This window comes from Myotis nattereri (genome assembly GCF_964212035.1).
Source record: "Myotis nattereri genome assembly, chromosome: 13".
NCBI lineage: Eukaryota > Metazoa > Chordata > Mammalia > Chiroptera > Vespertilionidae > Myotis > Myotis nattereri.
The window spans coordinates 5,794,749-5,822,664 of NC_138088.1; the positions used below are offsets into that span (position 1 = coordinate 5,794,749).

The window sequence follows — 27,916 nt, forward strand, 5'->3', positions numbered from 1 at the left end:
TGGAAACAGCCTAAGTGCCCATCAGCAGGTGAGTGGATTAAAAACCTGTGGTACATCTACACAATGGAATACTATGCTGCTGTAAAAAGAAAGAACTCTTACCATTTGCAACAGCATAGATGGAACTGGAGAGCATTATGCTAAGCGAAATAAGCCAGTCAGAGAAAGACAAATATCACATGATCTCACTCATTTGTGGACTGTAATGAACAACATAAACTGATGAACAAAAATAGATCCAGAGACAGAGAACCATCAAACAGACTGTCAAACTTCAGAGGGAAGGCAGGGGAGGGTGGGAGGAGGAAGGGTAAAAGATCACCCAAAGGACTTGTATGCATGCATATAAGCATAACCAATGGTCACAGGCACTAGGGGGGTGAGGACATGTGCTGGGGGGTGGGAGTGGCCGGGAAGAGGTCAATGGGGAAAAAGGAGACATATGTAATACATGTAATACTTTAAACAATAAAGAATTAAAAAATAAAGAGGAGGAAATTGTCTTCTCATCTGTCACAATAAACTTAACATTTCAGAGCCAATAACACTGCTTTAGAGAATAACTATAACACCTGTACCTATTAAAGGTTCGACAGGTGAGAGTTATAACATTATGACTGGTATTTTGCCATCTTCCTATTCACCATTTTCAGTACCTGCACAATACTACATTGAAGGCCACCCTGACTTAACCATTTCCTGACTTCCTACTTATGATGAATGCAGCAGTAAACACCTCCGGGCTCACACTCCTTCATTGCTTCCCCCTGACTACACCACTATTCTGCTGGCACCGCCACCAGCTGCGACCGAAAGATGCAGCGTTCCACCTCGAAGAACCACAGCCCACCTCCCAAGACTTCTAGAAGCAGTGATGATTTCAACAGTTCCTCCACATTTAGATTTTCCATGGAGGTTCTGGCTGCTAGAAGTCATGAAGCAGGTTGGGCATGAGACAGAAGATAGCAAACAGAGACCCGGACTGTTCCAGGCCGCCTTTTAGTCCAGGCACAAAGCTGTGTGCATGCACAGAGAGAAAAGGAGATGAAGACAACCACAACTGTTTGGGGCCTGAAATACACCGAAAGTTAAGTCACCACTGTCACTTATACAATTGCCACTGGATCATGGCCCAGCCCTGCGAACGCGGACCCTGCAACCCCAACTGCTGGATGCAGAATCCCCAGGATCGCTCTGGACAGCACTTCACCAAGTTACACAAATGCGATTCCAACCTCTCAAATACCATGTTTAGCTTCTTTTGTATGTTTAAGGGTTAAAGTTTATTTCTTAAATTCCGTAATGTTAGCTATAAATGTATAATGAGTAAGGATTAAGAAGACACTTTTAGAAAAAGAATAAGTAAAATTTAAAAATGCCCCCATTGAAAAGATAGCCGCCACACACAATAGCTACTGGTAAAAACACATGCAAGACTATTTGCTTTCACCTGATTCAATCACAGAATTCTGTAACTGCTAAGACTGGAGTTTCAATAATGGTGAATTGTTGAATATTACCGATGTCTCTATCCAAATACTTAAGACAAATTATCTCGGGCGGTTTCAAATTAAAAGCTTGTAAAATATGTAACCTCTCTCCTAGTTTTTGCAATTAATAGGGTACGTCTGCAATTAGCCTGACTTACTGAACGCAGTGCTGCTGTCATTAAAAGATGTCTGTGCAAGAGCTGCTGTTATTACGGAGGCTCAGGAGACCAATCGCTCCTAGAGGGCAAACAGTGGACTGGTAGGAAACAAGAGCCATAAATCACACTGTCAGGTGCCGAGAGCGGAGGGGAGCACCGGCACATGAAGGCCATTCGCTGCAAGCACAGCATGGCAGCTTCCCAGGCAGGATTTACTGCACCTGTAATTAATTAAAATTTCCTTCAAGCTAAATCTTTAATAAACAAGGATTTGTGCTGACAATGAAGAAAAAAAGCTCCAACAACGTAATTTTACAATACACCTCACAGAACAAGCATAGCATCTATCATTCCTTGTATCAGGTGAACATACCATCTCTGAAGTTAATAGGAATTACATCACTTTGCGTAATAATGTGTGTACTTGGAATGGGTCTGAAATATTTAGGATGCTGGAGGCATGCACAGAGGATGTGGCCCTTTTATTTGTTATGGTTTCACTCTCTTCCAGCTTTTTAAAAAGCCAAGTCTTTTTACTCTAATGTTTCAGAAAACAGGACTTTTAAAAGAACACACAAGAACAGTTTTATCAGATGCCTATGTTTTGTGTGGTTTGTCCTTTAATTACACATTGTAGTTCTCAAAAAGCATTTTAACATTCTATTTCATTGTTTCCATTTGGGGCCAAGTGTCTGGACCCGAGGAAAGAAGGTCTATCCATGAATGACCATGAACATTTTTGATGCATTTATATGGAATCATCAGATATGCCAGAATGTATTTTCTTTCTCAACAACTAAGATAGAGACCTACAATATTCTTTGTTTCTAATAGTAAAAATTCCCAGAGTAAATGTAAGCTTTGCACATCCCATTTCACAGGAAATCAAACTGGGCTCATAGAGGCTAAGTGACTTGCCCAAGATCACAAAGTGATCAAATGATAGATACAAGATTCAAACCCTGGTCTGATAATTGCAAAAATCTATGCTTTACACCTTTAAGACATTGTATTTCTCACTCTTAAGCCTCTAAATGCCATGAATTGATCAAAATAAGATAAAACTCTTTGAATTATCTAAAATATTCCACAGAATTACTATATCCTACATAGAAGCATAAGGTGAGACATAAAGTGACAACTGTTTCGGAATATAAGCAAGAAATTTCTCGCTATACATCTTCAAACTGAAAGAAAGGTCCTTAATAATTAAGTAAACGTTTCAACAGAGTGTTAAAGATACTGCCACCCACTGTGAGTTATGGCAGAAGTATCACAAAACTACCTTCTTTTATTATCTTTTCATATATTTTCTTTCCCCAACAAAACGGTTAGCTTTTCAAGGCCAGTTAAAACTATATACCCATTTTGGGAAGCCCTAACAGCATCAAAAACCTGGAACCTCATGTTCATAATTATACAACAAATAAATACTAACTGACTGACACATTAGGTTTCTCTATAATAGAAAAAAAAGGACCACAAAACATGAGAAAGGGAAAATCTTTGACTCCTATTAAATAAGATTTTAACTGACCATTGAAGGAGATTCAAAAGACTAGAAATGAATTTATCTGGTTGGACCATTTGGTTGAATATATTAGTCACACATTTTATTTTTTTTTTTGGCATGGTAGCTGGGTTTTTATTTACTATCAAAGAGAATATTAACAAAGATAATATAAGAAGGTGATGGAGATGGGAAGCTAACAGGCTATTTAGAGAAGAAGAAAAATAGATGCACCCCATTTAGAAATCGTTTGATCATTTAAATATGTTCTCTAAATGCAAAAATTTCAAAATTTTATGTCATACCAACTACAACAAATCATTATGAAAATAAAGATAATCTATTTGAATGCTAAACAGAACAATTGTGGCATGATTACTCTAGTTAGGATTTTTAAAGAAAAATTCTCTTCTCTTCCTCTTTTTCCCCACCCTGAATGTTCCTATGCCAAAGCACCACTGTGACATTTAGACAGGACAACCGGTGGGCACAGAAAGCTCCCCCTGGAGAAAAGGAGTCAGCCAATAAGTATGGAGAGGAGGGCAGACAATAGATGCAGGGTGAGAAGCTGGACCGTCACTGACACAATGTTTGAAATATGACTAAGAAACATAAATTCTATTGCAATTGAACACACCTCTAAACCAATAGGTGTGCATGTGATGGCAAAGATCTATACATACAAATATGAAAGAACAGAGCAGAGGGATCAAACACCACTTGGGCGCCTGAATCCAAAAGCCAGAGTTCTGATCTCGGCAGTGTTACTAACAGGCCTGGGTAAGGAATTAACACATTTTGATGTATCATCATCACAAATAACAAAGTGATGTTAGCATTCAAAATAAATGGATTGTGTTTCTAAGTCGTGAGTATGGTTTGAAAGAGAACATAATTTTGATCTTTCGCTTGACAGCTTATATCTTTAGAGATCTGAGATACATTTTTGTTGGTTTGTTTTTTAAAGAAACCTGAAGTGATCTGCTTTCCTACATAACCTCCAGGTTATATATATACTAGAGGCCCAGTGCACGAAATCATGCACGGGTAGGGTCCCTAGGCCTAGCCTGCGATCAGGGCCATCTTCCACCCGCTCGCCAGTCCCTAGTTCCCACCGCCCACCTCAGTTCCCCGTGGTTCCCCGTTTGCCATCCAGCGATCGGAGCCTGCAGGCCAGAGGAAGGGACCAAGAGGTCTGCCTTCTGCCTGCTTGCCAGCCCCCAGTCCTGCCGCCACCCACCCCGGTTCCCTGTGGTTCCCCATTGGCCATCCAGTGATCAGAGCCTGCGTGATGGGGGAGGGACCGAGAGGTCGTCAATGCACCTCAGAGCGACTGATCGATTGGTTGTTCTGTTCGTTACGCCGTTATGGTCGCTGGCCTTTTATTATATAGGATATTTTTTAAATATATTTTTTACTGATTTTTACAGAGAGGAAGGGAGAGGGATAGAGAGTTAGAAACATCGAATAGAAAGAAACATCGATCAACTATCTTCTGCACACCCCCTACTGGGGATCAAGCCTGCAACCAAGGTACATGCCCTTGACCAGAATTGAACCTGGGACCCTTCAGTCCACAGGCCGATGCTCTATCCACTGAGCCAAACCAATTAGGGCAGATCTGAGATATTCTGTAACAAAAAAGGAACAATAGAGTTAAGGGTCAGAATAAAAACACAAGTCTACTGCTTTTCCTTAAAAGTTTAGTAAGGAACTTCAAGTTAAACTCCTTGGTGAACTGTAAAGCACTGAGAAAATTATGAACAATCACTTCGGCATGTGTCTGTGTATGCAAAACAACCTCAGAAGCTAGAATCACTGTAAACAGAAGTGAAATATCTGTCCTTAAGCTTTTGCCCTCTGAACAAGTTAAGGAAGCAAGCCTTACCAAGAAACACTGCCCAATGTCAATGCTACTTCCATTAATGAGTCAATGTATTTCATTTACATGCAGGTAGCTCTTCAGGTTACAATTACAGAAGAAACACAGGTGAGCCGTGATCCAGGTGAAGGTGTGAAATATACACACTTCACTAACCCAAAGAAAAGCATAAAGATGGACATAGAAAAAAATTGTCTTTTAAAGACAAACATCAACTAATGAATCTTTCCACAGAATTTTGTGAAACAAAACATTAAGAGATGTCAATAGACAATGGAAGTGAAAAAAGAAATATCCAGGCTTACAAGGGTGGTGACAGGATGGTTATAATTTATTTTGACTAGAAAAACAATAGCAACTCTTATTTTTGCCCTCGTGGGTTTGGTTCAGTGGTTAGAGCATCAACCCTCAGATCAAAGGATTGAGGGATCGATTCCCAGTTAAGGAAGCAGTTGCAGGTTTGCCAGCCCTGGTAGGGGTGTGTGTGTGGGAGGCAACCAATAGAGTGTCTCTCTCACATCCATCTTTCTCTCTCTCTCTCTTCCTCCCTTCCACTCTCTGTAGAAATCAATGGAAAAATATCCTCAGGTGAGGATTAAAAAAAAACACCCAAAAAACCCAAAACTATTATTTCCATGCTGCTAAAATATCACTTTTTAAAATCACAGCATTATATTTTAACTCGGTTTATATTCCATTTATCATTTAAAATTCAAGGCAAAGTTGGTTGGTTTTAACAACAGCTAGTATAAGTAAGACTCCATCTCACCAAACTTGAGCTACCAAACTATGGATAGTACTGATTCACTTCCATCAAAAGTTCTGCTTACTCATGATCACAACAAGTTGGGAATGTAGAAGAAAGGGGTATTGGCAAAATTACAGAAACCCTGGGGTCTAGTGGCTCATGTGTGTCTCCCGCAGAAAGGCCAACATTCACCAGCTCTTTCATGGTCCATGAGAGCTCGCTCAAGGGCTCCAACACTCAGGAAAGAAAGAACTCAGAATAAACTGCCACTTCCTGTCAATAAAACAAACTGCAAAACCACAGTGACAATGTGTAATTATTATTTATTCCGCAAATGCTTATAGGGCACTTGGGATACAAAAATGCGGAACACACAGTCTCTACTCTACGCAACTTACAGTCTAGATAGTGAGACAGATGACAATAAAAAAAGCATAACAGAACACATCTATGTTACCCCTAGGAATACAGATAAACCTCCTTTTAGATAATGTGGTTAAAATTAGGAATAAGTGAGGAAACACACTATCAAAATACAGTGATTATAATTATATGACAACCAAGGATTCAGAGAACAAAAAACTAAAAAGCAACAATGCAAACTGCAAAATTCTCAAAATGGCATATTGTTCTTTTGTTCATTGAAAACATGTTTTAAAAGCATATTAACAAATGGTTTTGCCAATTAAAAATTATGACCTTTATTACCCACCTTCCTAAAACCGTCTGAAGCCACCAATACTCCTAATCCGCCAGGGGACTGTTCTTGAGCCTGCCTTACGGCCCCTCGTGCTCCCAGGCTGAGCCCTGTCTGTGCCCAGCAGGACAACCAACAGTCTCATCACCACTAGGGGCTGGAATGATAAGCCTTCATTCACAATTATTTTCAAAATACACAGCTCAAATTAAATCAGTAGCAGTTTAAGTGCATGAAGAGAAACACAGAAACACCCACTTGATACACATGGGTCAAAGAAAACAAGCATGTAAAATGGAAGGCTTTAAGATGAAACAAACAAAAAGGTGCTGACGTGGGTACTGTTACCTTTCTGTGGGTGTAGGAGCCAGTTTCGTGTAGAACTGCCACTCTGAACGGAGGCCACCATGTGTGAAATTCCTTCACCCACTGATGCATCACTGTCGTAGGGCAGACAATGATTGTCGGACCCAACCCCTCAAACCTGTACCAAAATGTCCAAGAAGAAAATACAACCATAAATGACAGCGCGAGGATGATCAACTGCCAAAAAATAAAAAAAGAAACAAACAAAACTTAACAGTTCAAAAAAGAAAATCCAAAAAACAAAAGAAAAATCCTAGCTATGGGATTTGATATTTCCTATAAAGAAAAAGCTGCTAAGGTTGAAACCCAGTCAGTGAAATCCCCACCATCCCATTCATCAATTGGTGAATGCAGGCATTAAGGGAAAACGCTAGCTAGCACATTGGAAGACAACATCCATGCCCAGCTGGTGTTGCTCAGTGGTTGAGCGTTGACCTATGAACCAGGAGGTCACGGTTTGATTCCTGGTCAGAGCACATGCCCGGGTTGCAGGCTTGATCCCCAGTGGGGGGTGTACAGGAGGCAGCTGATCAATGATTCTCTCTCATCATTGATGTTTCTATCTCTCTCTCCCTCTCCCTTCCTCTCTGAAATCAATAAAAATAATTTTTTTTTAGAAAAGATAACATCTAAAGTAAAGGAAAATCAAACAAAAATCATGTCATAAAAATACTTTTCTCTCCTCCTCTATTCCAGATTGATGAAGAGATTATTATCAATGTATCTCAAACTAAGGGAACACAAGAGTGCCTTCCATTTGTTTGACCCTTTATAATTTACCACAAGTTTTCACCCACAAAATTCCAGCCAGCCTCACAGCCCTGGAAATAAGCAGGACAGAAATGCCCAGGGGTTCAGAGCCCAGAATGCTGACGTGCCAGGGCCACATGGTCACAGGAGATGGGTAACACCCAGAAGTCAGTCTTCTGAGCGCTGCAGCCCGCTCTTCCACATGCTGCTCACTTCCCATGTGATAAACACACGGAGGAGCAGCGTAGTGGCCGTCACCAGCGGTAAGCCCATGGCCATCGAGCGCAAGCGCCTGTTCTAGTGGAAACAACTGAGCACCACGAGCAAGAGCCTTATCAACAGCCCACGTCCACCCAGCAATCCCAAAGAAGCATATGTACACGGTGGGGAAAGGGAGCCTATTTTTCCTACTTGCTTCCTCTTTTACTTACACACCCACAAATAAAGGGAGGGTGGACTAAAGCATCCTGTTCTTTAATGTAGCATAGGTCAGTGGTTAGGACTGCCTGCGTCTGAATCCCAGCTCTGGACACACTAATTCTGTGATCTTGGGTACATCACTTAATCTCTCTGAACCTGTTTCTCATCTTAAAGTGGGAATAACAGTACTGATCATATGGTTTACATAAAGATTGAATCAGTCAATATCTGTAAAGTGCTTACAGTCAATATTGTACCACACAGTAAATACTATAAGTGCTTGTTAAAGAAGATGGAATATCATGTAACCATTAATATTCTTTCTGAAGAATATTTTAAAATCTGGAAAAATGTTCATAGTAAGTCTTTTAAAAAAAGACTTACACATAGGTAGCTGATAGATGGGTCGTGACCACTATCCCAGCATGCCTTTCTCCTAGCTCCTCCCTAACAGAATCAGTGCTGTGCAGCATCCACGCTTCCTTCCCAGAGGCGTCCCTGCTGGGACTCAGCAGGGTCTGGCTGTAGTGAAGACGGGAGAAGCAGGAGTCCCGATTCTTCTCAGAGTGTCAGCACACACCACGCCCCTGGCAATGCTCACTAGTCCACTAAGGGGCCTGGGAACACCGGCTCACCCAGTGATGGTAGTCCCCCCTTATCTGCGGTTTCATCTTCTGCATTTGCAGTTCAAAAATGTTAAATGGAAAAGTCCAGAAATAAACAATTCTAAAGTTTTAAACTGGTCTGAGTAGCCGGACTGTGATGAAATCTCACATCCAGCTTCAGTCATGCATCACCCCTTTGGCCAGTGTACCGGTGCTGTATACACTCCCACCCATTAGTCACTGAGCAGCCATCTGGGCTCTCGGATTGACTGTCGTGGTACCACAGTGCTTGTGTTCACTCACCCTTATAGCAGCCTGCGCTATGGCACCCTGCCCACGCCACTCACCTCCTTTCCTCCTCAGCTACACACCGCACCATCCCACATCATCACAAGAAAAAGAGGGTGAGAACAGTAAAATAAGACGTTTTGAGAGAGAGGTCACATTCACATATCTTTATGGTAGTACATGGTTATAATTGTTTGATTTTGTTATTAGTTACAAATTAGTTTGTTATTGTTCATTGCTTACTGTGCCTAATTTATAAATTAAACTTTACCATAGGTGTGTATGCACAGGTTCAGTGCTACCCCAGGTGTCAGATATTCACTGGAGATCTTGGAACACACCGTGTGGATGAGGTGCTGCACCTTCTCAGCTGGGGAAGCGTTTCCTCTGTTGGTCTCCTGCTGCACGTGCACAAGGAGCTAGCCCAGTGGCCACAGGGCAGCTGGGTACAGTGCAAAATCTTATGACACAAGGAGAAATGTGAGCACCTGGGTCCCTGACGACATCCCAGCCTACTGATCGGCTGTGTTACTGCCCACTCCTGCAGTTTTCAAGGGATAGCACACGTACTGGGAGAGTTTAACCTATTTTGAAACCGGGCTTTATTTACTTACACTCAAACTATTCTGATGCGCTGTAAACCACAGGTACCTGCATCTACCCGCCCTGCCCGCCCTACCCTCCTGTGACAGTAGAACAGTGTTCCTTCTCTCATCAGAGACCAGCCCCTGGGCCTTGCTATGAGCCCGTGCCCCACCACAGCCGCCCGCCATTGCTGGCTGCTTCATCTGCAGTCTTGCAGGGAGTCGGGTGCTAGTAAGTGCATAGTGAATATTAAGCAACTTGGGGGGATCTCTTTACACTAGACTCACGCAGCTCCTGCTACAAGAGGAGCCAACACGGTCCAGACCCTGCTGACCTCCATGGCCCTCTCCCTCATTCTGGAGCCGTCTCGGGCACTTTTTAAACTGCCCTTCTTCCCCTCCCCTACCTTTTTCTGCCCGACACAGTGTAGACTACAGTTAGATGTACACTGCACATTCCTGCCCCATGCTATCTAATTAATTCCCATTGTTTCAATTACTCCCTCTACACAGATGATGCCAAATCTAGGTCTCCAGCCCAGATCTCCTTCCTGAACTCCAAAGTACCATATGCTTGGATGTCTAATGCTGTATCTCCACTCAGATGTCCCCACGGCATGTTCCCCACACACCTTGCCCTCTGCATGACTCCTAATCCAACAGAAAGAACTGTCACCTATTCTCCAGGTGCCCAATTTGGAAATCCAGCCCTCATCCCTGGTCAGCCCCTCTTGCTCTCCACCATATCCAACCTATCAAGTTCACGTCACGTCTGGCTCCTCAATCCCTCCACAAGCCACCTGCCTGTGCATCTACATGCTGATGCCCAGTTCTGGCCACTGTCATCTGACCCGGTTACTGTGTGTACTAGCATGATCAGTTCAAAAAAGCAAAATCTGAATGCTTCATCCCTTTGCTTAAAAAAGCCTTTTAACGTCTGCCTGTTGTTCCTGGAACAGTTTAAATACCTAATCTGGCCTATGAAACCATAAGAATCTGAGCTCTGCTCCCCTCATCAGCCTCACCTCTCATGACGCCATCCCAACATCTGCCCGGAGGCTCAGCACTCCAACTGTCCGCACTGTCTTCAGTTCCTACCAAGAGCACAACCTGGGCCTCTCACTCTCTGCCTCATCCCTTCCTATCCTTTTATCCTAGCTACCGTCTATTTGTCCTTCAGACCTCAGCTGCTTCGGTAGCTTCTCCCTGTCCTTTCCTCTCCAGAAGGGCTAAGGACCTTTCCGCGGTGCAGTACCCTAATGAGACCCGGTACTAACTAATCATTCCTAAGCTCCTTCCTTCAAATCACCTCCATGCCTAAGGCACAGGAAGGAATTAATGAATACTGGCTTTATTAAATAAAAATATTTTTAAGGCCCTGACTGGTTTGGCTCAGTGGATAGAGCATCGGCCTGAGGACTGAAAGGTCCCGGGTTCGATTCCAGTCAAGGGCATGTACCTTGGTTGCGGGCACATCCCCAGTGGAGGGTGTGCAGGAGGCAGCTGATCGATGTTTCTCTCTCATCGATGTTTCTAGCTCTCTATCCCTCTCCCTTCCTCTCTGTAAAAAAATCAATAAAATATATTTTTAAAAAAATATTTTTAAGGGTTGGCAGAAAATATATTGAAATAAAAGAGATAATTTCTGAGTTGGGGGAACATGTGTAATTTTTATTTTCTTGCTACAGCTCAATAAATGATACCTGAGCTTAAAAAGAAATTATAAATCAGAGTAAATCAAACAGTGCTTAAAATATTAAAAACAATATTGTGCAAAACTGAAAAATACCTTGTAGCTCTAACAGAAAAACAAGCCATAACCTAAACGAGGCTTACTCTTATACTCCAACGTGACAGAGTCTCCACCTGCTTCCAAACCCTTTCAACCTGCGGCTACAGCCCCTGCTGCCCTGCCCTCTGCTCTGCACAAGGGCTGGGACTACAGAAGTCAGAGGCTGCAATCGACTCTGGCACTTCCTGCAGAATTCCCCAAACGTCTCTGCTTCTCACCCAGGCAGGTCCTGGGAGAGCGTGCCTCTGCCCTGGCCCCTTCCAAGACAATACTCCTTTCTAAAAGGATTAAATGCACTGGCTTCTATTCTCCAAGAGGAACAAGAGTTATCATCAATATGTACTTAGCAGGAATTAGGAAACAACCATTCAAAATCTGTCTAAAATAGTTAAAAACAAATTCACTTTCAAATAAGCATAAATACACACATACGGGGTTTTTATTAGGTTCTACCGCAGTTTTTCTCTTTCAGCAAACTGCTACAAATGATGACTCACGTTTTGTCATTTAAGGTCAATATTACATTCTGGCTGAACAGCTGTGTGAATTATTACGCCCTTCAATTTCTGTCATTCTTTCTTTATTTGAAGACTATGGAGGCTTAGAGGCTGAGTAGACAGCTAGGAGCAGTACCAACCTTGTTCCTGAACCAAAGAAGGGGCAATCAAATCCATTAACAATCACATCTACTACCCTACCCTTTTCCAGCCCTCAACACTGGTAAGACGACCACTAGAAGTACTTAAATATCCTAGAGCCATGGTTGGCAAACCGCAGCTCGCGAGCCACATGCGGCTCTTTGGCCCCTTCAGTGTGGCTCTTCCGCAAAATACCACGTGCAGGCACGCACGTACAATGCGATTGAAACTTCGTGGCCCATTTGCAGAAGTCAGTATTTTGTGGAAGAGCTGGTATTTTGTGGAAGAGCCACAGTGAAGGGGCCAAAGAGCCGCATGTGGCTCGCGAGCCACAGTTTGCCGAGTCGCAGTTTGCTGACCACTGTCCTAGAGGATTAGCATCAATTACCAAACTGGCTACAGTTCCTTTCATCCTCGATTATCATTGATTATGATCTCACAAATTTAAGACAAGCCAATAGTGTCAAGGTCAAATATGTCAACCTGCAGGATGGAAATCTGCTACTCACAGCCTAGACAGGGGTGGGCAAACTTTGTGACCTGAGGGCCACAATGGGTTCTTAAACTGGACCGGAGGGCCGGAACAAAAGCATGGATGGAGTGTTTGTGTGAACTAGTATAAATTCAAAGTAAACACCATTACATAAAAGGGTACGGTCTTTTTTTTTTTTTAGTTTTATTCATTTCAAACGGGCCGGATCCGGCCCGTGGGCCGTAGTTTGCCCAAGGCTGACCTAGAACTTACCAGAAATTACAAAGTAAAATATTTACCTTGAAAAGTTTATTAATTTTTTCAAGCCATTTATCTGTAATTAGAAATTTACTCAATGATAGCTAAGACTTTAAATTATTATCTGAAGTTTGAAAGATAATTTCTTTCCTCTCCATCATAAAATTTGGGGTGTGTCTATCATAATATGAATGGCAAAGTGAAAATAAGATAGTATGTGCATTATGAACTGGGAACACAGTGACCAGTATAGATTTTTATTAACCACATGCCATATGTTTCTCCTTCTTAAAAACAAACACACATATACAACACATTAAAATAAACCACCCCAAACATCTTTTGCCACAAAGTTTCTTCTTGAATCACAGAGACCCACACTATTTTAATGATCATGGGACTCAAAATTACAACACTAAGACCACCTAAAGTTAGGGCCTCAAACTGCACAGCTTGTAGGAGTTGGGGGGAAATGTGCACAGCCAATAAAGCAAGGCCGACTCATAGCACTTGACAACTCAATTTCATTTGAACTTCATTTGACTATTCATCTGACTCGTTTCCTTAGGACATGAACACAGAGGAAAACTCTAAATCCATTCTGTCTCAGAGGAGGGTATGTTACAGTGCTGTTACATACCAGTAGTTTGCTCTGGCACACGGGAGTTGGGGGACCCTCAGTGCACCTCTATTCATACAGAGCCTCGTTGTTCTGATGATATACAACCACATTCTGGGAAGCACTTGTACCACTACTATTTCAGTGAAGACGATCTGGGCTATAGTCCAACACGTCACACGATTTCATTATGGAAAAGAGGATATGCGCACCGATAGCTAATTGATTACAGCTGTTCTATCATTAGCCTTGACTTCACTCCTACAATTGTCACTGCTTGGGAGGCATGTTTTAATTTTTAGATCAAAATTACACTGCAGGGATGACTTTAGGTTTCCTAGGCCCAGAGGACGAGGTTCCATACAGGTTTCATGATAATAGGGAAGGAAAGGAGGAAAAGACATGGGAAATAAGAAAATCCCAGAAATCATTTAAGGAAAGAAAGACAGTCCTAGAAAATATCTGGGGCAGCTTAGGGCATTCTAGTTATCAAAACAACAACAAAAACCCAAGTGGAGTTATAGAGCCAAGCCCACCTAAGAGCTGTTTAGAACAGAGAAAGCATTTTACAAATCTAAACTAATGACAGTCTTAGAAAAGAAAACATTAAGTTCAACTCTGCCTTTTCCCTGGGCTGGAATGTCTTCACTTGATTCCAGGCAAAATATAACAGAATTCTAATATATGAAGAAAAACCTCTTCTTCTTTGTAATAACAACAAAATATTTAGTATTTTTAAATCACCAAGTGTTTTTTCCCTTTCCCGCATTTACATAAATATTTCTAAAACTTTAAATACTCCTCATGAGAAGTGTTGACCTGGTAAATTAATAACAGAGTAAGGGATAAAAACAAAGCACTGTGAAGACAGAAAGCTCTTCACTCAGTAGCCTATGGTTTGTATTTGGCTCTCTGCTATACACTGTCTGTGAAGAATTGGAGGACAACACAATAAGGGACTTTCTGCAGTTGTGACTTCAGACACACTGATATGATTTTAAAGGTGTCTCCAAATCGTATCTAGAGCATGCCCGAGGTTTCTACCACATAACCATCCGGTAAATAGCTTGCTTTTACTCCTCAGATAAGCCTATTGGAATCTAAAAAGCTCTCAGTATTATGCTAAGTGAAATAAGCCCGTCAGAGAAAGACAAGTATCACATGATCTCACTCATATGTGGAATCTAATGAACAAAATAAACTGATGAACATAATAGTTCCAGAGACACAAAAGCAAAGACTGATGAATCTCAGAGGGAAGGTGGGGGAGGGTGGGTGGGTGGGTGGGAAGTGATCAACCAAAGAGCTTGTATGCATATATGCATAACCCGTGGGCACAGACAATAGGGTGGTGAAGGCTGGGGGGTGGGGGAGGCAGGGAGGTGGACTAGAAAGGGTTAATGGGGGGAAGAGGGGACATAAGTAATACTTTCAACAATAAAGATTTTAAAAAATAATAAGCAGCTCTAAGATTAACTGGCTTCAAGAATAACCCACATAATTTACCTAGCATTATTGTTCCCAGTACTAAACTATACAAAGCAAATTTACAACTTAAATATGGAAACAGTCACCACACTGATTTTAAAATAAAATATTTCAGTCCTACCATACTGAACTAACACTTTAAAATTCTTATTCTTTCAGAGTACTAAAGCTTTAATAGTATTTAAATTCCTAAAGAAAATAAAGACTAAAATCTAAACAGTTTTCTATCATTTTAGCATTTCAGATAGTCACTCAGGCTGTGGCCTTAGAATTTCTATAAAGTCTTGGAAGAGGGGGTAGAAAGCAATAGTGAGCAGACAAGTAATGTCATTTTAAGAAATCACTGTCTATAAATGCTCTCATGCACAACGACTATAAAAGAAATTCGGGAGAATGGCTTTTCCAAAGCTCCAACTCTCCCCATGAATAGACTTTGTACTTACTGTAATGCTTACCTGGTCTCATGCCAAAACAAATATTTTAATATAAAATTTAATAAATGGAACTAAAAGTATCATGTCTAATTTAATATTCCATATTGTGTAAACTATTGATATTAACATAATTGAGTTTGTAAACAATCCATTTGTAGAAGCTAACCTTAGACAACTGTATTGACCCAAAACATCTAGTGGGGCTCATCTGCAAAATGAAGCCTCAATGCCTAGAATTCATTAAAAGTGTTACATGTTTAATTTCTCCTGCCCTACAGCTCCATTGTCTCGTAAAAATTTTCCTTTGATCTCCCCCACTAAAAGAATTAAAGGAATATTGTAATTGAAATGTCATCAATAATTCACAAGACCCTCCTCCACAGCAATACATCTGATAAAATATTAATTGAGCTCCACAGACTGACAGTCTGCAGAGGAGCACTTGCCTGTAATTTGAACCACGAGTTCTGATCTTGCTGTAGCTCAGACCTGCCAAGAAGGCAATTATCTGGATGGTCTTGCCCAATCCCATTTCGTCTCCCAGAATTCCTCCTGCCTGCTGGCAGTGCAATTCCCATAGCCACCTAACACCTGTCTGCTGGTACCTACAACAACAAACACCAACAAGAAAAAGAAAATGGCAAATGGTGGATAATACAGATCATAACACAAAGTACTCATGAATTAATCATTTCGCTAAGTTCTAGTACCAGTTAGAGAAACATGCCGGATGTGTGTTTTACATAAGTATTATATTTATAAAGTCATACATTTTTTATTACCTAGGCCTAAAATCACAAATTTTTCTTTACAGAACATTAACACATTTCTAATTAAACTGATAGATGGCGTAATTAGGGACTATTTTATTTCCTTTACAACATTAAAAATAGCTTGGTAGATAAACATAAACTCATTATCTTTTTCAGTATCTTTCTGGAGGGGGAAATCTCAAATACTTTCAGTTTTTTAAGTTTCAATAATTTTCTATTAACAACATGCATGAACAGCATCAAAAGCAGGCTACAGATTACCAATTTATAGCATATATTACTGAAAAGTCACTTGGTAATCATATTTCTTTTTTTGTTGTTGTTAATCCTCACCTGAAGATATTTTTTCCATTGATTTTTAGAGAGAGTGGAAGGTAGGGGGAGAGACAGAGAGAGAGAAACATTGGCCGGGGATCGAGCCTGCCACCAAGGTACATGCCATTGACCAGAATCGAACCTGGGACCCTCCAGTCCATGGGTGGACGCTCTATCCACTGAGCCAAATCGGCTAGGTCCATATTTTCTTTTTATAAGAAAAATTAAATTAAACTGTAAGGTGATAAACAAGTCTGAATAATAGAGTTCCTCACAAAATTAATACATAACAGATGAATCTGCCATATTACTAGCATATGCAAAAAAAACAGTTTAAAAAATCAATAATACAAAAAAACTTTTTAATATTTTAAAGCAGAACTTGATTCAGGGACTTTTTCATAGATACAAAAACATCAGAGCTCTTGAAATTTTAAATAAGGAGTACAGGTCAAAGGTAATAATAACACAGTCCCCTCTACAAAAAAAAAAAAGAAAGAAAAATGTTGGTATTTTCCTTTCTCAATGGCATATTTATTTAATCTATAGTCTAAAAATAAAGTTTAAAAAAGGAATAATGCAAAAAGAATTTTTAAGAGTTAACATCATGGAACAGTATAAAGATTCCATGCCAAGTTTAAAAAAAAGTTAAAAAGAAATCTAAAAAACAAGCAAAAAAAACCACCTAAGTTAAAAGACAATGAAATTCAAAGGATTTTTTTTTCTTTCAGGAAAATACCAAGACTAATGAGCTTCCCACCATAAAAGAAAATGATTTTATTTTACTGCCCAAATGTATTTGGTACATGACATGTCTACCTAAAATCTCATTATGAACTGCAGTCCTTGTTGAACTAGTTTTACTTAATCTTCTCTCATGTCATAATTAACTTTCCCCCAGTATTTTGCAAATCAATTCCAAAATTTGACTCCAGCTGTTGCCATTATTATCTATCACATAAGGAAAACTTAGAATGAGAATTTTACTGCTTACTAAGTTTGCTAATCTATACTAATAAAAAGGTAATATGCTAATTAGGGCAGAGGTCCTTCCAGACATCCTTCCGGACAAAGCCACAGTGGCTGCCCGAGGCTCAGGCAGGCCACAGATGGAGGCTGCTACTGGGAGGGCCGGCCCAGGGCTCAGGCAACGAGGGCCAGGCTGAGACTCAGGCAAGCCGTGGCGGGAGCGGGCCTAAGCTGTCAGTAGGACATCCCCTGAGGGTTCCTGGACTGTGAGAGGGGGCAGGCCGGGCTGAGGGACCCCCCACCCCCATCCAGTGCACAAATTTTTGTGCATCGGGCCTCTAGTCATAATATACAATTTGAATATGCACCCTGGAAAAAAAGGATTAAAAATCAAGACATAAAAAGTGCACTATGAATAAAAGATCACTTAATTTGGGAAGAAGGACAAGTTCTACTTGCAAGTGGTATGCAATCAGAGAATAATGGCAACTACTTCGGGAGCCTAGAGCCTACTGCCAGGGAGGCACCAGGCCAGGTGGTTGGATGTAGCCTCAAAACCACCCTGCAGGGAGATTGGCCAGCCTGTTTTATAGTTAGGAAATGAAGGCACGGAGAGGTTAAGTAACTTGCCAGAGGTCACACTGTTAGAAAAAAATGAGCAAGGCAGAACTGAAAATCCAGAACCTCTGATTCCAACCACTGGAGAGATAATCCTGACCAGCAGTTCTCAAGGAGGGGTCACTCTGCTTCCTCGGAAGCATCTGGCACTACCTACAGGCAAATGCCATTGTTCTCTAGTGGTGAAAGTCCGAGATGCTTATCAGCATCCTACAACGCAAAGGAACAGTTCCTACAACAAAGAATTATTCGGCCCAAAATATTGTTGTACTAAAGATGAGAAACCCAGATCTAGAATAAAAGCTGGCTGTGAACTGGCTAATAAACTAATTCCAGTTTTAGAAAAGGATGTATTCAAAAAACTTGCCAAAAAACTGATGTACAGAACTAACCCTTTATTTGTGGTTTCACTTTCTACAGTTTCAATTACTTGCAGTAAATCACAGTCCAAAAATATTAAAGAGAAACTCCAGAAATAAACATAAGTTTTAAGTTTGCACACCATTCTGAGTAGCATGATGAAATCTCAAGCCTCCCCACTTCGTCCTGCTGGGACATAAGTCACCCCTTTGTCCAGCATTACCCCCGCTGTACACGCTCCCTGCCCATTAGTCACTTAGCAGCTCTTTCAGTTATCACATCCACTGCTGAGGTATTACAGTGCTTGTGTTCAAGTAACCCTGATTTTACTTAACAATGGCCCAGGCACAAGAGTGGTGCTGGCAATTCAGACTATGCCAAAGAGAAGTGAAAAGAAAAGTTTGGTACTATCCACAGTTTCAGGCATCTATTGGGGTCATTAGGGAAAGTTAAATATTTTTACAAATTACTGTACCATAGTAAAGAAATTATTATACTCTGTTTCTCCCATGAGACTAAAACATCACATAATTATCACAGATAATTGGTATATTTTGGCATTGTCACACTAATCCAAAATTGCATTAACTAGTGTAGCTAAAAGTAAGGTCAAAAGGGTGAAGCTTGCCATTCGATTGCTAAATTATACAGATGAATGCATTTGCTGGGCAAACTTTCAAAACAGAATTTTAAAAGTTAAACATGACCTTACAGAAAATATCACTTAAATGGATAATTGTACCTTCTGACTCCCTTGTGTACAATTCCCTGTTAATCTAAATCCACAGGGTGCAGTAAATACAGGAAAAATACATATCTATGGTTTAAAATTAAATTGCCTTACCTGAAATTTAATCATAAAATAAAAATGGAGACTATCAATCTTATTACTTTTTTTCATATAGCAGAAGGAACAGAAGTTTTATAACATTTGTGAAGTATTTAAAACCCTGTTTTGAGTGATGAAAAACAACAACAAAAAATACTTTCCAGGAATGTGCAATTAAGATAAATTAAAAAACCAAACAAACGTGCCAACATTAACTACAATAAGGTAAATAGTCAATACAATAAATCATATACGTTCTTAGTAAGCAAAGTTTGGTTGTAGTAACTGTGAAATTTTTTTGCTAGAAAATTTCACATTTTTTAAAAATGCAGATTCAACTTGAGTCTTGAGGATATTTGCCAAATCACTATACGTGTAGAAGTATCTTATCTTTGATAAATCAACGTAATCTATAATTTGGCCTGTTACTTAATAAGCAATCGCTTCAGAGAAGATGAAAAGAGTTGCCAATAAACATCTTTATTTATCTTTCCATAGTTAATTTTCATTTTGGGAAAGCAATAAACAAAGTTGCCACCTCTCCAAGCTATAAAATCTACAAAAATTACTAGAGAGATTCAGATTTTAATTTCTTTGCAGTTTTTTCTGTCTAGTTATGGTAACCCAACCAAGATACTTCAACACATCTTTAGGATTCAGCTTTTCTATATGTTTAGTGAGATAAAATAATTCTTCCTGTTCTTGTTTTCTCCCACACACTCCAAGAAAAATTAAAACGATAAATAAAAACTCTTTGAGATGAAATATAAAAAGCATGCTATTTTTAAATAGACATCTTGCAGAAGTTTAAAGCATGGCTGACAGGCAAATCTAAGAAGATTAAACATAACCATTTCAAAGAAAGAAGTTTGCATCCCGCACCCAACTACCAACTGATGACGAGAGACAGAGAGAAGCTATTTAATGGCTTAACTTCCTATATGCATCTAAGAAGCCTTCCTGAAGTACCTTGTTAAGCAAGTCCCAAGAGTGATGGGACTGAAAATGTGCTCAGTATTCACATTCATCACGGGAGACTGCCCCGGCCTTGCAGGCTTTCCGCATGCGCCTGCCATGCAGCATCCGGTTCTAACACTGAGGCCACTTCACATATGAAACATAGTCAGTTTCAAAGAGCAGCTCAATCCTGAAGGTGTTTGCCTATATCTTCTTTTCTGACATTAGGACATCTACATAAAATATTTAGATGCACATTTGGTCAGCTCAAAAGTATTACACCCTTAGGTACAATATAGGGCACTCAGAAAATAATCTAAACAGTTTTTTTATTCTACATAGAAGTAAAAAACCTTCCCAATATTGATTTTAATATAAAACTCTTCTTAATTAATCCGATTTAAGAAATTAGAGGTTTGGTTCCTAAAAATTACTAAGAACAATAAAATAACTCAATGTAGATGGTTTTTAAATGTGCTGCTTTTAGTCTGCTAAGACGGGTCTATATAGATTCATCAGTTTACAAACATACCCAATGCGCACTTCAGTCAATTTATTATCATCTAATTTTAATGAACAGCATGTGGCTAAAATTTCACTTGACAGCATCTATTTGCAATAAATTGCTGCCAGTACCTAAGGGCCCACAGGTAACTGCTGTGTAATTCCTAAAATATTAATCTACACACAATGGCTTGATGACAGAATAAAAGGAAAAAACACATGGCACATACTTGAAAAGCTTTTTGAACAAAAAACCTGGCACTTTAAAACCTTCATCAAACTCAGCATCACTTTCCTCAGAATCATCTTCAAGCTTCAGACACTTCTCTTTGTCCTGTAGTCTCAGCTTATTCCATCTCCTACCATGAAAAGAAAAATCATATTTCCATTATTTTGATTATAAGACAGATTAAAATAGATCAGTCTAGATAATGCACAGGAAAAAAAACAGGCAAATCAGAATGATCTTTTTTCGCCCAAAACACCAATATTCAAAAAAGAAAAACAACTAATTCTCTTTTCCTTCCTTCTCAATTCAATTCTTATTTGAATTATTGTTGCTGTGCTAGAAATATTTTTGTAAGGTCCCAATTCATTATCAAAAACTACCTGCTCCTCTTCTGGAATACACCCTGAGGGAAAATTTCTCTGCTAGTTCCTAAGATATATGAACTTAATTTTACAAAAGATTCAGTGAAAATTTCAATGTGGCTAAGTATCTCCAAAACAGCAGTATAACAAAAATATTTTATTTATAATTACTATTTCTGTGCTAAAAATATGCTACTAATAGCACAAAACAGCACAATATCTTGAATATAAAGCAAATTTTTGGTCAATATGACTATAATTGGATTCACACATTGAATACTTAATGGAGGGCATCAATAATATAAAAGTACTGATAATTATACCACTGAGAAAAAGTGTGTTCACTAAATAAAATCTAAGTTACAAATTTAGTACATAATGCTTTTCAAATATAAAATAAAAGGAATATTTATACTTCAGAAGGGTAATGCCATCTATCCTATCTAATAATAGACAAACATGGTAATTGACCATACCTTCGCTACCCCTTCCATTGGCTAATCAGCACAATATGCAAATTAACCGCCAACAAAGATGGCAGCTAATTGTATACTGCAGGCAGGGCAGGACAGTGCGAGCCGCCAGTGCGTGCCACCATCCAGGGCAGGCCTGGCCCTCCTTGCCACCCGGGACTCCATCAGCAGGTCCCGGGCAGCTAGGCAGCCCCGCCCCAGAAGCCCCAGAAGCCGGCCTGCCTTGCCCCAGAAGCCAAGACAGATTATGAGGGTGAATCAAAAACAAAACCCACTTTAAGTATAAAGACACATGTAGATTAAAAGTAAATGAATTAAGCAAAACGCTCAGTGGATAGAGCATTAGCCCGTAGACTGAAGGGTCCCAGGTTCAATTCCAGTCAAGGGCATGAACCTCAGTTGCTGGTTTGATCCCCAGTCCCTATCAAAGCATGTGCAGGAGGCAACCAATCAATGTGTCTCTCCCTTTCCCTTCACTCTCTCTAAAATTCAATGTAAAAATATCCTTGGGTGAAGATTAACAAAAACAAAGTAAATGGATTAAGTAACGTTAAAGAGATTATAAGAAAAATATATTCCAAATTTTGTTAGTTGTATAATGGTTATGTTTAAATTATTAACACCTAAGAAATTGGGTGAAGGGTACATATAATATGCTGTAGTATTTTATATTTCTTTTACATGTATGAAATTATTTCAAGTTAAAATATTAAAAAATTAAAAATTAATAAAATATTAATTGAAATGTATCTGCATTACATGAAAAATCTCCTAATTGCTTCTAGAATAATTTATTAAATTGTGCTAAAATTTACAAGGGTTCAATTAAAAAATATCTTAATTCTAAATGATGTAATAGAAAATATGTAATAGTGCAGTTATAAGCACTTATCTGAAAATAAAAATTTAAAGAAGTGAATTTAAAGAAGGGATTAGCCAAAGAGAATATATGCACAACCCATGGACACAGACAACAGTATGGTGATGCCAGAGAGAAGTGGGGGGCAAGAGCTGGGTAGAGGGGGCAAAGGGGGGAAATAGGGACATCCTATATCTTATCTAATAAAAGAGAAACATGGTAATTAGCGTATGTCCGCTACCCTTCCCACTGGCTAATCAGCGAGATATGCAAATTAACTGCCAGCCAAGATGGCGGCTGGCAGCCAGGCAGCTTGAAGCGAACATGAGGCTTGCTAGCTTCAGTAACGGAGGACTCCAACGTTCCCCGCCTGCCACTGCCGGCCTCTGAGCTTGCAGTTTGAAACATTGTTACAAATATAGAAGCTAAACAAACTCCAGAAACCTGCTTTCAGCCAGCTGGGATCTCAGAGCTGGAGTTGAAACAGTGTTTCAATTATAGAACCCAAACAAACCAGATACCTGCTTTCAGCAGCCGAGGCCTAAGAGCTGGAGCCAAGCCTCAGAGCTAAAGCTGGCCCAGAATTTAAAAAAAAAGAAAGAAAAAAAGGTGTGGTTGGGAGCTTCAGTCACCCGCCAGCCTGAAAACAGCCCTCAGCCCCTCACCCAGACTGGCCAGGCACCCCAGTGGGGACCCCCACCCTAAAGAGGGTGTGATCAGCTGCAAACAGCCATCAGCCCCTCACCCAGGCTGGCCAGGCACCCCAGTGGGGACCCCCACCCTGATCCAGGACACCCTTCAGGGCAAACCAGCCAGCCCCCACCCATGCACCAGGCCTCTATCCTATATAGTAAAAGGGTAATATGCCTCCCAGCACCAGGATCAGTGGAACCGAGAGGCCTCCCGGCACCGGGATCAGCGTGACAGGGGGCAGTGCCCAAACCCCGATTGCCCTGTGGCTCTGTGTGTGACAGGGGGCGGGGCCACAACCTCCCTATCCGCCCTGCTTTGTTCGTGACAGGGGGAGGCACCCCAACCCCCTGATCAGCCCTGCTCTGTGCCTGATAGGAGGGAGCTCCCCAACCCTCTGATCGCCCTGCGGTCTGTGTGTGACAGGGTGCGGCGCCCCTACCCCCTGATCGGCCCTGCTCTGTGTGTGACAGGGGGCGGTGCCCCAACTCCCCTATCAGCCCTACTCTGTGAGTGACAGGGGGGAGTTCCCCAACCCCCTGATGGGCCGTGCTCTGTGCGTGACAGGAGGGAGCTCCCCAACCCCCTGATTGGCCCTGCTCTGTGCGTGACAGGCGGTGGCGCCGCAACCTCTCCATCGACCCTGCCTTGAATGTGACAGGGGGCGGTGCCCCAACCCCCAAATCGGCCCTACCTTGAGCGTGACTGAGGGTGGCATTGCAACCTCCCGATCTGCCCTACTCTGAGCCCGGCCAGGGGCTGCACCTAGGGATTGGGCCTGCCCTCTGTCACCCGGGAGCAGGCCTAAGCCAGCAGGTCGTTATCTCCCGAGGGGTCCCAGACTGCGAGAGGGCACAGGCCGGGCTGAGGGACCTCCCCTCCCGCCCGAGTGCACAAGTTTTTATGCACCGGGCCTCTAGTAATAATAATAAAAGGCTAATATGCACATTGACTGAATGGCAGAATGACCGGTTGCTATGATGCGCACTGGCCACCAGAAGGCAGATGCTCAATGCAGGAGCTGCCCCCTAGTGGTCAGTGCACTTCCATATGGGGAGTGCCACTCAGCCAGAAGCTGGCTCATGGCTGGCCAGCATAGTGGTGGTGGCAGGAGCCTCTCACACCTCCGTGGCAGCACTAAGATTAGTCCAACTAACGGTTTAGACCCGATCCCTTGGGGACCTAAGCCTTTAGTCGGACATCCCCCGAGGGCTCCCTGGCTGTCAGAAGGATGTCTGACTGTAAGCTTAGGCCTGATCCCCCGGGGAGTGGGCCTAAGTTGACAGGTGGACATCCCCCAAGGGGTCCTGGACTGTGAATGGGCACAGGCCGGGCTGAGGGACACCCCCCCTCCCCCGCCGAGTGCACAAATTTTTGTGCACCAGGCCTCTAGTCTATATAATAAAAGCCTAAGCGACCGTTACAGGTGAATGACCAGAACAACTGGTCACTATGATGCACACTGACCACCAAGGGGCAGCCACTCAACGCAGGAGCTGCCCCCTGGTGGTCAGTGCGCTCCCACAGGGGGAGCACTGCTCTGCCAGAAGAGGGGCTCACAGCTGGCAAGCGCAGCAGCGGTGACAGGAGCCTCTCCGGCCCCCGCGGCAGCACTAAGGAGAAGCGAGCCAAACGGTAAGGAGCAAGCAGGTGGGTGGTAAGGAGCAAGGGATCCCGGACTGTGAGAGGAATGTTCGAAGGGTCCCAGACTGCAAGAGGGCACAGGCCGGGCTGAGGAACCACCCCCCCCCGCCCCCCCGCCGCCCCAGTGCACAAATTTTGTGCACCGGGTCTCTAGTATATACATAAAAGAACAAAATGTGTAAGATCTAAAAGTCTCAGCAATACACCAAGGTTGTTGAGAAGTTGTAGCCATTTAGCCAGGCTAATTCTATATTCATATAACTACAATGGACACTGGTGTCACAAGTTAAAAAAAAGTCAATAGCCTCACATATTATTTTCTTCCATTAATAAAAGGATGACTTTTTCAGTATGCTTGCAATTTTGAATTTCACAAAATGGTGGAAATAAAGCACTGATACAGATAAATGCCTTCCAAATAAAAAGCTCACAGCAACAAATGTAAGAAGGCATTTATCTGCCACTCATGCAAGAAAAACATCGCACATCTAAAGGAAGATAAAGGAGAAAAGGGAAGAATGATATTGCACACGGTGGATTCTCCAGTATCAATTACCAAACCAGCATGGAGACCAAACAGAGCAACAGGCGGGTGACCCCATCCAGGGAGCTGCTTAAAGTACCTCCTCTGATAAATTCTTGCCTTGATGAAAATTTCAAGTCTTCAAAGTAGCAAAAGGAAGGGTTAGCTGAAGTTTAACTGAAACCACTGAGGAAGACTAGCTGGTGACCTGAAACTGCTTCTCAGGGTACTGAGAGAACCTATAAATCAGCATTGTTGGTAAATTCCAGAGAACAGCAAATGGAAGAGGCAGTACATGGCCAAGCCTAAGGAAATAGCTGTTATATAAGATTTAGTATGTGATAGTCTTTTTATGTAAAAAATTAATGACCTTTTTGTGCTTCACTTCTAAAGGCAATCTCTTCCTCTCTTTTATTTGTATTTTTCTTCCTTAATTTCCAGGTAACTGATTAAATGAAGAGTGATGTGGTGGGCTACAACAGTCTCTGCTATTCTGAGTTTCACTTCATCTATAAACTTAGTCACATGCAATGGCATACAGCAGTGGTTCTCAACTGACCGTCCTCCATCGCCCCCTTGTCACAGGGGGATTTGACAATGCCTGGAGACATATGTGGTTGCTACAACTGTTGGAGGAGAGGAGATATACGACTAGCATAGAGCTGGCTAGGCCAGGGATGCTAAGCATCCTACAACGTACAGGATAGTCCTCTACAACAAAATGTTATCTGGTCTCAAAGGCCCATAGTGCCAAGGCTGAAAAGCCTGGCTATATAGGTATCCTTTACTAGTGGAACTTAAATATTCACACATTTTCTTGACATACATATAGGAGTTCTTGCTACTCACTACCTGAAATTTAGCAAGCAAGCAAATTCAAATGAGGTATCCAAACTCTTACTATCAGAGCTCAAAACCAAACATCCGCATAACAAAGGACACTGTACTTAGAAAATTTGTGGATAATATAAAATCTGTGGAAAAAATCACAAAAACTATCACAGTCACTGAAAAAGTACTTCATTTGCAAATACTCACAGATAATCTTATAAGAAAAAAAGAAAAACACCAGAAGTTACTGGCTTTTTAAATTTGGTACAACGGGTCATTAAATACTTTATATACAAGAAATTCACATATTAAACTTCACTGACAGATGATCGCCATTTCCTTAGACTCAGCCAGTACATCTTTGTGGCTGTTAAATTTCCCACCACATCACTTTGTACCAACAGGGAATCAGCTTCCTTCTCCCGCCCTGCCTCCCTCTTAAAATGCAGGCATCATGTCAGCACAGAACACACAGCACCTAAGAAACCACAGAAGCCACCATAGAAATGATTGCATCTCAGCGTCATCCGCTTCATAAAGAAAGATGGAAAGAAACAAACATTTATTCAGCTTGGCTAAAGGATGACTGAAAGTGGTGGAGAAAAATCATTATTACCTATAAATATTTGTATCACTGTGGAGACAAATCACCCAGTAGAATCATATACAAATTATTACAGACAGAAAACACCAGTTATAAAACCACATGCCCATGTGGCTCAAGCTAAGAGATTCTTCTGTTACACAAAGCAGCAATTCCTAGGTGGCTTGTAGCCAAAACAGGCCTGCCCATGTCACTAGTGCCCACGCAGAGCAGTGCCAAGCACGGGCTGACAAGAAGTACAAGGCACACTGTGGAGGTGGAGAGAGCTGGAGCCATCTGAACCCTGAGGGAAACAGGTGCCTTTCCCATCCTCACTGCCCTCAGGGGCCTCATGCTCTTTTCCGCGTGCTCACCCCGCTTCTCCCAGCCTGGAAGGCTGAGGGATCTGTCCGGCCAGCAGATGTCGAGGGGACTCTGTGCTGTGAACAAACTGGGTTAGACATGCTGTAAGCACAGGCCCAAACATAGTCCTGGTCTCAGGTGGTCCAGAACCACATCCTGACTGCTGTTTATTAGCTCCTTAACCCACAGCAAGTAAATTAATCTGTTTAGCATCTAAGTTTCCTCAACCGTGAGATGGGGAGAACAACAGCGTCTACTTCCCTGGATTTGGGGGAGAATTAAATGAGGTGTCACATGTAAAGCACTTATTAGCATAAGCCTAAAATAAAATAAATGCTAAATAAATTAATCTACCGTTATATATAATGCTACCTATATGTGTGAAACCCTCCACAACCCTGAGGCAGGAGCCATTACTATGCCCAGAGGGGAATAAAGTAATCTGTAGTCCAATACAATTGCACACAATACTGAAAAAACACCACCAATTTCACAGAACTCCTGAACAAGTCCATTTGAACTAAAACAAAACTGGTTCATCAAATGGATGCTAAGTAAATTATTACAAGTAACATGATCAGCATGAATAAAGACAGTAGCCATCAGAGGGTACCTGCTAGAATACCTCAATTTAAAAATTCTGTAACAGACTATTACAGTGAACTGTCGTGAAGTAGGTCCATCTTTTATATAACAAAATGATTTTTACATAACACAGAATGACTTAAAATTAGTTGATGGCAGAAAAATAAGATCCGGACCCAAGTAATCTGAAATCTTAAAAATTAGAAATGGCTCCAAAATGTCTAAATTCTGTTACGAAGTAGTCCAATAT

General features: G+C 41.4%; 1 protein-coding gene across 1 annotated transcript in view; it reads right to left on the reverse strand.

The window, feature by feature from the left end:
• The window catches only part of ERCC6 (ERCC excision repair 6, chromatin remodeling factor), an 81,347-nt gene that overhangs the window by 25,614 nt on the left and 27,817 nt on the right, over positions 1-27,916 (reverse strand). The window contains exons 6-8 of the mRNA XM_081105130.1: positions 20,755-20,883; positions 15,646-15,804; positions 6,834-6,969 (exon numbers count right to left, since the gene is read on the reverse strand). Coding sequence (XP_080961256.1) covers positions 6,834-6,969; positions 15,646-15,804; positions 20,755-20,883 — 424 coding nt within the window. The remainder of the gene's footprint in view (positions 1-6,833; positions 6,970-15,645; positions 15,805-20,754; positions 20,884-27,916) is intronic.